This window comes from Salminus brasiliensis, chromosome 5, assembly GCF_030463535.1.
Source record: "Salminus brasiliensis chromosome 5, fSalBra1.hap2, whole genome shotgun sequence".
Classification (NCBI taxonomy): Eukaryota; Metazoa; Chordata; class Actinopteri; order Characiformes; family Bryconidae; genus Salminus; species Salminus brasiliensis.
In genome coordinates, this window is record NC_132882.1 from 29,426,676 (window position 1) to 29,438,882 (window position 12,207).

The window sequence follows — 12,207 nt, forward strand, 5'->3', positions numbered from 1 at the left end:
CTGACATAATGATGTACATGAAGTTTACATTACAGTAAACAAGGCAATCATAAGAAATGTTAACATCTTTGCACAGTCACTGGCTCCTTGGCTTCCCTGATGAGCTGCCTCTGCTTTCTTTTCTTTCTGACCAAACAGTACTCCGGCTTCCAGCAGTCAGCAGACAAGTGCAACGTGTGTGGCCACCTGATCATGGACATGGTGAGTGTACTTTAAGATATGTTGGGTAGAAACTAGGGCTGGATGATATAGCAGCAGATTCTTAAAAACTACTATTCAGATTCTCTCCCGTACGGGGTACAGTTATTTTTACTCAACATCTGCTGCACTTCATCTAATTAAACCAAAGAAGATTAATCATGATATGATAAACATACACAGACCCCTCCAACCCTCACCAAGGCCTGTTTTTGCTGCTGGCCTCTGAAAAGAGGTTTCATAGTCTTCGATGCAGAACAGCCAGATTCAAAAACAGCTTCTTTCCATATGCCATAAGACTGCTGAACTTTCCATACAGTAGATTATAAATGACTGTTACTGTAATTTTACATATTTGTATACATATTTATATTTTACTACACTTTGCCCTACACTGTATATAACACTGTATTACTACTGCAGTTGACTTCATAACTACTTTGCAACAAAATGTAGTTCTTTTGTGCACTGTGCGGTTGTACATTTGAATGACAATGTCCTAAAAAATAATAAATATATGTATTTTTAATTTTTATATTGGCTAGCCCTAATAGAAACTGCTAACCCAACCAAAACCTTGGACAAATACAGACATGAGTAATTCTGACCCAGGTAGTATTCTAACTCACCATTCTGGGTAAAACATTTATGCTAAATATTATTTAAGTTTAACTAGATGGGTAACATATTTTTGCCAACAAAAAAAAAAAACACCTGCTGTACACAATCTCCTACATATATCTCCTACATTATAAAGCAAATCTGAAATTCAAATATCTATGGAACAAATAAAATGCTATTTTTGTGCACCAAAAGTGAAAAGCTTTACTATATTAAAGCAACAGAACACAAGAGGGAGTGTGACGATAACAAGACCTTGAGTCTTCTATTGCTTTTATACTGAACATAGAACATTTCTTTTTGGTCATTTATGTTATTTCTTGGTTCCTTATATGGCGTATGGCCACAGCATGTAGCGGAGTAATTCCCTCAGAATATTGAAACATTTTTTAGCTAAATAACTAATAAATGAGTTAAATAAAATTTTAATCATCATTTCTTGTAAACTGATAGACTGTAATGTGCATGTAGCATATGGATATTATAGTTTATGAACTGCATATTGGCATCATCATTAAAGCTGGCATCGGATAGATTTGACTATTATATTTATTGCAGTCTGAATAATACAGAAGAATACAGTGTTGAGCTGATGCTGAGCTACTAAGCTGAAACAATTACGTGTTACAGACTGTAATGTGCATGTAGCATATGGATATTATAGTTTATGAACTGCATATTGGCATCTTCATTAAAGCTGGCATCGGATAGATTTGACTATATTATATTTATTGCAGTCTGAATAATACAGAAGAATACAGTGTTGAGCTGATGCTGAGCTACTAAGCTGAAACAATTATGTGTTACATTTTTGTACGCTAATCTAGGTGAATTTAACCCTAATTTCTACACCTTATACTGTTTATGCATTAGTAGATATCTTAATCAAAATGATCAGCATTGCCCTGATATTCCCATATTGGTGCATCCCTAGTAAGTCTTGGTATATTAACAAACTTTAACATACATAAAAAATTCCAATATCATTTTTATTGTGGAGATGCAAGGGTTTCAAAAGAAAATGGTATGAAATGCTGTGGACAGAAGAGGGGTTATTTCTCTGGACTGTGGGAAGGTGCAGGACATGGCAAATAAAAGCCACACCCCACATTTGTTTTTGTGTTTTTAGTCTTCCTAGTTCTTGTAAAAAGGTCTAAAAGACATTATTAGGTACTTTCCCATGCGTACATGTCTTTATTTATGTTTATATGGGTGGCACAACACAAAAACATGCTGCAGCCCCCCCCTGAGACACATCTGGAGAAGGATTTGAGAGGAAATGGTTATTTCTATTCCTCAGAGATGCACCACACACAGTCACACACAGCCTCAGAGTTGTAGTGAGGACACTGCATCACATCTGCATTCATGCAGAATGTAGGCTATGATGTGGGTTTCCCCAGTTACAGCTCTACATTTTTTTTATTATTTACATTTTTTATTGTTCAGAGCCGTAGCAGAGATATGGTGGACATGTTGAGTGTGCAGCGCAGGGCAGTGTAGTGTAGTTAGCTGTAGGAACACACTTTATAGCTAAATATTTAGACAGAGAAAATTGGCTCTAACAGTTATGGATAAATAGAGCAAAACCATGGGTGTAAATTAGGTTCAACCCATTGCACTGTATGCTAGGTGCTGATTCAGCAGTAAACTGTGCTGTCGTTAGTAGATGCTTGAGCTTTGAATAGTTATCCCGGGGTGTGTTTATAGAGCCTTAACATGGCACTTGTCCACAGATCCTGCAGGCGCTGGGCAAGTCCTACCACCCAGGCTGTTTCCGCTGCATCATCTGCAATGAGAGCCTGGATGGAGTGCCTTTCACTGTGGACACAGAGAACAAGATCTACTGCGTCAAAGACTACCACAGGTGTGTGTGTGTGTGTGTGTGTGTGTGTGTGCGTGTGTGTGTGTGTGTTTTTATGTGGGGGGAGGGTTAAAGATCAGAGACATTAACCACTTGAAACCCTGCATGTGAGTCTATTGTATATTCATTGTATGCTCTCATACTCTCATAACTGCTCAAGCTTGCATACTAGATTTATAGAAGTTGCTAATTAGTAGCTAGTTATTGAATGACATAAATAGCTAGCTTAGGATTGAATGGGTTCTCATTGCAATGGTTAGTTCTTCAATAGAGGGGGGGTCTTTTTAACCATCTTAACCTTTGGAAAACACAAGACAGTGTTCATATGTTTTAAAGTAAAGACTTAATGATGGCCAAGACTGAGCCTTTGCAGAATTTAAATATTTTATATTTATTTGCCAAGTAAAATAGTCCAGAAATCCAATACATTCCATAGGGTTCCCTTACTTTTCAGTCCTTTATTTTTTTCTGTATTCTCTAGATCACAACCAGTTTTGCAATGGTATTGACATGTCGTATACCATTTTCCACAAAAAAGGAGACTATGTATTTTCTAACATTACTCAACAGCTGCTATAAGTTGGGCTTTATGCAGAAATGTTTGTTTTTTGTGTAAAATACTGCAGTAAAATTGTAATGATGCTGAATAAATCTGGTCCACGGTCAGGAAGAATGCATGGTCAAATAACTTACTTTTACAGACATTAGTATGTCACTCTCCTCAAATATTTGACATCTGCTCCCCTGGAAGTCTTTGTGTTAATAATAATGGCATATATAAGTGTTACCTTTAAATAAGTCTTTACAGAAATCACAGACTGTTGCAATAATAACAGTAATGTTGGCGGTAATTAATTATTTAAAATATTCCAAATTTGGGAAGATATGAACATAAATCATGTGTTGTTTAAGTAATTCTTTTTATTGATCATCTTTTATTACACTATTGGAGCAGAGATGTTTTAAAGTCTGCTGCTGTGCCTACTGGTCCCTAAAAGAAAGGTGTGCTGGAGTTTTCTGGGTATGATTCACAGTCTAACTTGTATGAACTGGTGTGCATCTATGTCCTAAACATTTGGCCAGGTTGATCAGGAATGTTGTTTATTCCCCTGGGGCAGTGGCTGAGCCCCACCCTCACAGTGTGCTTTTGCTGAAGTAAGGGGAAAAAAAACAAAAACATGTGAAGCTTGTTTGTCCCCTGCAGTGTGTCCAGATCGAATCCATGTTATGCCAACTCAGTGGATTTGGGCCGCATTGCAGCCCTGTGGCAGGAGCGCAGTGACACAGGCCTGGTGGAATTCGTTCTTGGTTGCTGTGTGTTGTGTCAAGGTTAACATTAGCAAAAACTAGTGTTGTAGTCTTAGACTCAACCTCTAGATGCACATTTTCCTTTAAAAGTCAGTTTAAATCTCAATAATAAAAGCATTCAAGTATTTATTGATTATTAACTAAGGCTGGGATCAGTGGAACATTGCAGTGCTGGACAAGTTATTTTTTTTAGTTGCAGCACAGTCATGTAAAGTGAGGGCCACTTTTCTCTGACATTACTCTCTGCTTCTGGTGGTAGAAGTACATCACAGTGTCTCCTCAACATTCAGCAAATGAACTTCTTCTATTTTATGAAAATTGACCTTATATAATATCTTTTAACCTAACATCAGTTCTGTCTAAATGTTAGAATTAGTAGTGGTTACCATGCATGTCAAATAAGATGCATGCAAGTTTCAGTTCCTTTACATCAGCCATCAGAATGGAGGAGTGTTGCAGAATTGTAGGTGTGGCATGGTTGTTGGTATCAGACACGATCTCCTGGTATTTTCAGCACAGTAGTCCCTAGAGAGTGCTATAAATTGTGCATAAAGACAAAAATTCTGGCAGTTCTGCCAATAGAAACTCCTTGTTGATGTAGAGGTCAGTGAATTGGTTGGAGCTGACAGAAGGACTACAGTAACTCAGAGTGGTTACACTCTGTCCAATTGTGATGAGCAGAATTCACAACACGTCCAGCCTTGAGGTGGATGTGCTACAACAGCAGAAGATTATATCGGCTTCCTTTTATTTCAAGAAAAGAAAGCTTAGCCTGCAGTGGGCACAGCCTCATTAAAACTGGGCTGGAAAAACATTCCTTGGTCTGATAAATCTCTATTTCTGCTAATTCACACAAAGGGTAGCGTCAGAATTTGGCACCATGGAATCCATGGACCCACAGCTTTAAAGTGCTCCTTAAAAATTCACAGGATCTGCAGCAACCATGTCAACATGGACCAAAATCTTGTGAAATCCGTGGAACCCATGTCACAAAGAATTGAGGCTGTTTTGAGGGAAACGATAGGTCCCTCAAAACAGATTGGTGTAGTGTTCATTTGAAACTTTTTGATCAAGACTACGTTGCAGTTCATAAATAAATAAAATGACTACATTTTAAAAGTAGGAAACTCAATCAAAATGACATTTTCAGTAAATATTTTAAAACTATAATGACACAAAAGAAGCTGTACCCTTTCACATATCCTGGAATTGTTTGGAGCAAAAGAAATGGATAAAAGTAAAATAAGGAAGTACAGAAAGTCCCATTATCTCTCTGATTTGTTACTGAGGGGCACCCATCCACCCCCAGTGTGTACACAGCAGTTTAGAGCTGATGTACGGTTTCATTCTGCTGGTTAATTGTTGCATCGTGTTTCTGTTTTTCGGAAGCAAAGGAAGTGTTTCCTAAGTGTGTGTGCTTTTAAGTGTCCGGATAAGTGTGCTTTACAATGTACTTTGCTTTGAGTAATGAAGTTTGTGTCAATTTAAAACCTCAGACAATCAGATGGCGGCCATATGCGGAAAGAATCCAGGCATGGAAAGAAACTGAACTTTTCTTCTGGTCTGTTTTTCTGCTCTTTTCTGCTCGGGGTTCCGTAATTCATGAGGCAGGGGAAGAGCCAGCACATCTGCTGCTTGGCCCACCACCTCTGTTTCCTACCCCCCTTTCCCCTCCTCTTCTTCCATCTGTCTTTTCATACCTAGACCTGCTTGTGACCTGTTTATCACTTGAATATGTTTAATAGAAGAATCCTGAAGAATATTTGATAAGTCCCTGCACTAGAAGGGGTTTGTTTGTTTGTTTATTCATGTGTATATCTCTATTCTCATACTCAGGGTCCTTGCTCCTAAATGTGCAGCATGTAACCAACCAATCCTACCATCTGAGGTAAGTCACCTGACTTAACATTTCTAAAGTATTTACTATTTTTTACCTCTAGCTGGGTTTTTACAGTATAGTGTAAAATCTGTGGTGCCCAGGTGTTTTTTCAGCTCTGAGACTGGGTCAGTGTTTGTCTTCAATGTGTTTAATCAATCATCTATATTACACTGCCCTACTTCCATACAACTGCTGCTCTGAGCTCCTGCAGGTGCAGCTTGCAGCTGAGCATGAGAATGGCTCCACCGCCTCTGAGTGTTTCTAATAGTAGTGCCACAGATCCTGAAATACTCAAACTAAAAGAGAAATGCCCTTAAAGATCAGGTGTTCCCTTCACCCTCTCTAATAGTGTCATCTGGAAGGGGGAACAGGATGCCTAGACATGTGGCTAATGACTGAGTGTCAGTTTTCAGTTAACTATTTTGATGCAGAATTCCATAAGCACTGACAACACTTAACAGTACCAACAACACTTGGCACATCAGATGTTATCACACAGATAGTAGATATCTTTATCAATGCTGTACATGATCCCATTCATACTAATGTTGTTGAAATGCTAACAGTAGTAATTCTGTTAATTAATTGGATGGGTAATGCTTCTAGAAATTATTTCTGTTTCTGAGCATATCGTAGATATCTGGGTTTATTTCACACTAACTAACTATGCCATGGTTCCTATGTGTCCTGGGAAATCTGGAAAACCTTTTTATATGACTTTTAAGACACTGAGATTACATATTTTATTAGATGGGAATGTTTTGCTGTTGCTGATGTGCAAAAAAAAAAATTGTATCTCCATTTGTCTGGTGTCACAGTACATTGTGTCAACATTTTAAAATGTATAGACCAACAGAAATGCTCCAAAATGTCTAATTATTATTATTATTATTATTATTATTTACTATTAGGCTTTCCAATGGACATTTTTTTAATGGAAGCGTGTGGTTTTTATGTGACAATGAATATATAATATATAGTGCTAAATATTAAGTAGTATCATTGTATGAATGCTGTTATGTATGGAAGTCATGGAAAATGTTTTCCTAAAAAGCATGGGAAACCTGTATGTTGCATTACAAAGAAAGTAATTTTGGTTTAATTGGATGGATTCCAGCTAATGTTACATCAAATGCATTCAGTTAAGCATGGGATAGTGTTTGAATAGCAGTGTTTAAAATATGCTGCTACTGGTGTCAAAACTTTGCAATAAATATCATGTCATTAAATATTGTGATATTATCATAATATTTTTGATCGCATCGCCCACCCCTAACTAGCTCTTTAATGAAGAATTAAGAACCACATTTAGAAGTGAAACGTACTTCTCCTCAGGAATTTGTATCTGCTGCCTTTCCAACCTTTCCAGCGTCCGTCATTAGAGATGGCCCCTGTGGAATGTTGCCCCTTTGTGAGGGCCCCTAGGGCAAGAATTGAGAGCAGGGGGCAGTTTATCTTGTACCTGTTAAAAGCACTGGACAAACATTAGTGGAATGTCACACTCCCCTCTCTCCACTGAGAGCATTTGTAACCAGCAGTTTATCTTCTTTTTAATTCGTCATATAAACACTTTTGTATGAAGTAATATTTTCTATCAGTCTATAATCACATTTATAAATATACTAAATTCAATTCATCTTCTGTGTTTGACAGACTTCAAATAACTGCAGACAAATATATGGTCCTAAATATAGATTACGCTTTAAACATAAGTAGCACCCCACTGTGGCCAAATGGTGTCAGATTTTGTTGCACGGTAGAGGGTGCCTATGTGGGCTTAAAGCAACGTTGTTGAATTTGTATCTTAAAATAACAGCTTCAGAATCATTGTGATGCTCCACCGGCCTGTAATAAGGAGACGAGTGTCTCTATAGGTGCTACTCTGGGCTCGGGCAGAAGCATAACTGCATAATGCTGTGTTATAAGTGATATTTGTGTAAACTCTACTGCGTCAGTCCACATCACTCTTTTGCTTTCAGTGATGGTTCTGTGTCTCTCAGAAGTCCAGAAATGCATGTAAGCATGTCCTCCTTTAGTGATGGTATCGTCAACTACACTTCCTGACTGTAGGGGGAGCATAAGAACAATAAATACCAATTCTTGCCCAATACTGCTGTAACATTTCACGTTTCATGCCTATTGGCCAAAGCTAAGCCCTCTAAACAGCCGTTATATTTGTTTAATTAAATAATCCTTTATAATACTTTCTCACAAGGTTGCTCAAAGATTTTGCATGCACAGTTGCTGTTAAAATGGACAGTTGTTTACTGAAATGTTTGAATGTTACAGTGGCCACTATTGACTGCTGAGGATCATACTTGGGAGGCAATCTCATGAGAGATGTTGGCTTATTACATTTCATGAGAATCAGTCAAAGCACTCATGATTAGCTCCTCAAAGCTAAATGAGTGGCTGATGGTTGTATTGTTTACAAATGGCAGCGTATTTTCATAGATTGGTCCTAAGCCTACGACAAGTTTGCAAAACTACATTGGACATTTATCTAATTTTTATTATTCATTTGGATTAGACTGAGGAATCAAAGGTAAAACTATTTGGATTGGGTCTGCATTTCTCAGAGTTAAAGAGGTGTTGTCCAGAATCTAAAACCATCCTGGCAAATTGGGGTCCCTTCACTTGCTTGAGCTGTAGGAGACCTGCTGCACTTGTTGTCCAGTTTAGGTATTCCCTTGACTTGGAGTTTAATGGTGAAACAGAGCTGTAGATGCTGTTAAATCGTGGTTGCAGACAGGTTTAGACCGAGCATGCTCCAATCACTCTAGTCACTAGACCCCTCTTGAAGACTCCACTAACCATGATCAGACAACAGAAAGTGTCCATAGAATGTTACATTATGAATAAGGCATGTGAAATGAGCTGGGAAGAGTATACATATTTATTTAAGACAACATGACCTTGACCGAGGTCTTCAGAGACGAGACTAGATTGGCTCACTGTGTGTGGGCTTATGTCAGCGGCCAGATATCTGCTTGTCTAATTCCACTTCACCACCTGTCTGTTCTTCCAGGGGTCGGACGAAACTATTCGAGTGGTCTCTATGGACAGGGACTATCATGTGGAATGTTATCACTGTGAGGTGAGTTAAACATCATAAATATTAGTCCGTTGCGTCAAGCCAACACCAAACATTTGTCCCCATTTCCTTGAGTTCCTTCAAAGACTCCTTTCTTTGTGCCCGATGATCTCTCAGGTCAAGGTAATAAATATTTGCTTTCATTTATACTCGCCTTATAAATCCAGTCATCCGTGCAGTAATGCAGAGAGAGGGAAGAGCATGTAAGTGTTTGATCCTCTGTGATATTTCTATCATGTCTGGCTCGGCTTAAGTGCTCTGCAGCTGTGCCAAAGGCTGATTGACAGTTAGTGATCAAAGGAAGCCAATGCAATCAAAGGCCACTGAGCTTGCTGTGGAGTACACCTATCAAGTCACTTTGCTGCTGTGGCAACATTAAATATTAGATCTTAGAGGAGCTCTCAGCTACTCCTATGTTCAATCAGCTGATTTGTCCCTTTGATCAGTGAATTGAAGTTGAATTGAAGGAAAACCTCCATCCACCTGTATACACTATAGGGACAAAAATTTTGGGACACCTGCTCATTTATTGTTTCTTCTGAAATCAAGGGTATTGAAAAGAATACATCCTGCTTTTGTTGGAGTAACTATCTACTGTCCAGGGGGAAATTATTTTTGCTAGATTTCAGAGCATTGCTCTAAAGATTTGATTGGATCCAATGTAAAGAGTGTTAGTAAGGTCAGGATGTTGGATGATTACCATCCCACCTTATCCTGAACTCCCTAACTCCTCAACTCACCAACCATCATTCCAGAGAACACAGTTCCACTGCTCCACAGCTCAGTGCTGGAGTGGTTTATACACCCCTAGCCCACACTTGGCACTATGCATGGTGCCAATGGGTTCATGCTCCAGAGTCCTAATCTGTTGAAAAGTTCTTCTCTACAGGGACTAGACAAGCTGTTTGTGTGCAATTTAAGGTAGCTGAATGTATTCCTTAGAAGGGATGTCCACAAACATTTGGACTTAAAATGTAACTTGGCCAATCACGATTTGCTTTTTGTGGAGGACTCAATTAAAAAAAGAGCTCTGTTCTGATTGGCTGCTTTATGTGACTGCAATGGCTCACAGGAGCCATTTAGCACAGTGTAGCATAACAGCTTTGTTTGTTTTTGGCTAGCTGAAGGGATTGCTCTTCTGATATGTGGTCAGCTCTGGTCTAAGGTAGTCCAGTTTGTTTTTCAGGGAGTGTACATTGCAGAAAAGGGACTGATGGTTAGTGATTTAACCTAGCACAGATACATACTGGCTTTCTCTGCTTTCACTTCCTTGCTCAGTTTGAGTTACCCTTCTGCGGACAGGTGATGCACTTCTTGTCTCAAAAAAACGACTAAAGGTAGCAACAGTATATCGTCACGGTCAGGCTACAATCCCCAAAATGGCAATTTGACAGTAGACAGAAAATCGTTAAGTATTTCTATTAGTCCTTCTATTTTAAATGTTTTACATGACATTCACATTATACACTGCCAGATTCACATTATGTCAAAAACAACAGCAAATCGAAAATACAAGGGGACGGTGTTCTCCCGAAGTGGCCGTTGTGTCTGATCGTGTCCCAGCTTTAGGTGTGTAAATATAGCAGGTCAAGACTGTTTCTTTTCAGTGATCAGACAGCATTTGATTGAACTCTCCTTATTCAAATAGGCTAAAGCCCATAACAGTTTTTCATTCTGGGGCATCTGTAAAACTACAGCACTCTGTAACTCCAGTTTGTTCACTTTCTCTGCAGGACTGTCAGATGGAGCTGAATGATGAAGAAGGACACCGATGTTACCCACTGGACGGTCACCTGCTGTGCCACGCATGCCACCTCAAACACATCGAGTCAAATTGCCCTTCTGTCTGATGCTACCAACTAGGAGAACCAGCTCTGGATATCTGTCGCCCCCTAGTGGGTGTGAAGAGACAGTAGTGATGCCAAAACCACACACCTGAATACCTACCAAACAATCTCATGATCTATGAATGAGTCTCAGGTTACCCTGGGTCACAGGACTCTCTCTCTGTCTGTGTGTCTGTCTGTAGATTTAAGACGTAGCCTGATCATTTTATTTTGCCATTTTTCAGGAGCTGTTCACAAATTCAGTGCTGGTCAGATATCCATATTTTGTCTGATGGCTCTAATAATCCTGTCATGCATTTATTATATTACATGAGTGATGCTGACTGGGTTTTAAACAATGGCCAAACAAATGCTGGCTTATGAAATCAAATATTCCTATGCTACAATTTTAGCAAGCCGTTTCTAAAAACTCTGACCCATAGGCCCCGTTCTCCATAGTTCGCTCGAGCGAACGTATGCCCTGCTTTTGAGTGGCTAAGCTTGAATAACAGAAGGAAAAACTGTTCTATCGCAGAGGAACACAACTCTTCTGATTGATATGCGAGTGAGAAGGAGAGACTTTGTTGATGCTTCATTGTGGACATTGGCCTGCATACATTGCCAGCTTTTTTGTCTTGTATATGTCTGTTATTTATCCATTCATTCTTGTTACATAAACATTGCCTACAATGAGGATGCCGTCATATACTGTTCTATAGAGAATGCCAAAATACAGTGTTTTATTCTTAATCAAATACACTATTTTAAATTTTGTTTTTCTTCTTTCTCTTTATATTACATTCTGCTTTGACCCCCCCCCCTCACCTCAGTCCAACAATTATTCAGCCATGGGGCCCTCTAAGCAGCTGCCTAGCATTTTAAAAATAGGAAATTTTAATAATTGATGCCCACAAAGCAGGAGAAGGTTATACGAAGATAGCAAAGCATTTTCAGGTAGCTGTTTCCTCGGCTTATAATGAAGTCAGGACACGGCAGTTAACAGGAATGGTTGAGGCCGGGTAGACCAATAAAACCTTCAAGAGAGAACTGCTTGTATGATTGCTAGAATGGCCAATCAGAACACCTGCTTGTCTGCAGGTGACCTTCAGAAAGCTATAGCAGACTTTGAATGGGTGGTGCACTGTTCTACTGTGCAGCGACATCTGCACTACCATGACCTCTGTGGAAGAAACTTGTGTAGAAAAAACTTTTCAGGGTCTTTTTTATTTACATTTACATTTACGGCATTTAGCAGACGCTCTTATCCAGAGCGACTTACAAAAGTGCTTTGCTATTTACTCAAGAAAAAGGTAAATAGGTAAAAGGTACTTGGTAAAAAGGTAAATAGGTAAAAAGGTACTTGTTTAGAGGTTCCTTTTTATCAAAGGAACCTCTAAACAAGTAAATGCCTTTTGGA

General features: G+C 38.9%; 1 protein-coding gene across 1 annotated transcript in view; it reads left to right on the plus strand.

The window, feature by feature from the left end:
• LOC140556324 (LIM domain-containing protein 1) overlaps positions 1 to 11,563 on the plus strand; it is a 32,363-nt gene extending 20,800 nt beyond the window's left edge. The window contains exons 4-8 of the mRNA XM_072680092.1: positions 139 to 201; positions 2,556 to 2,686; positions 5,828 to 5,879; positions 8,899 to 8,967; positions 10,698 to 11,563. Of these exons, the coding sequence (XP_072536193.1) occupies positions 139 to 201; positions 2,556 to 2,686; positions 5,828 to 5,879; positions 8,899 to 8,967; positions 10,698 to 10,814 (432 nt within the window). The 3' untranslated portion in view covers positions 10,815 to 11,563. The remainder of the gene's footprint in view (positions 1 to 138; positions 202 to 2,555; positions 2,687 to 5,827; positions 5,880 to 8,898; positions 8,968 to 10,697) is intronic.
• The last annotated feature ends 644 nt before the right edge of the window (positions 11,564 to 12,207 follow it).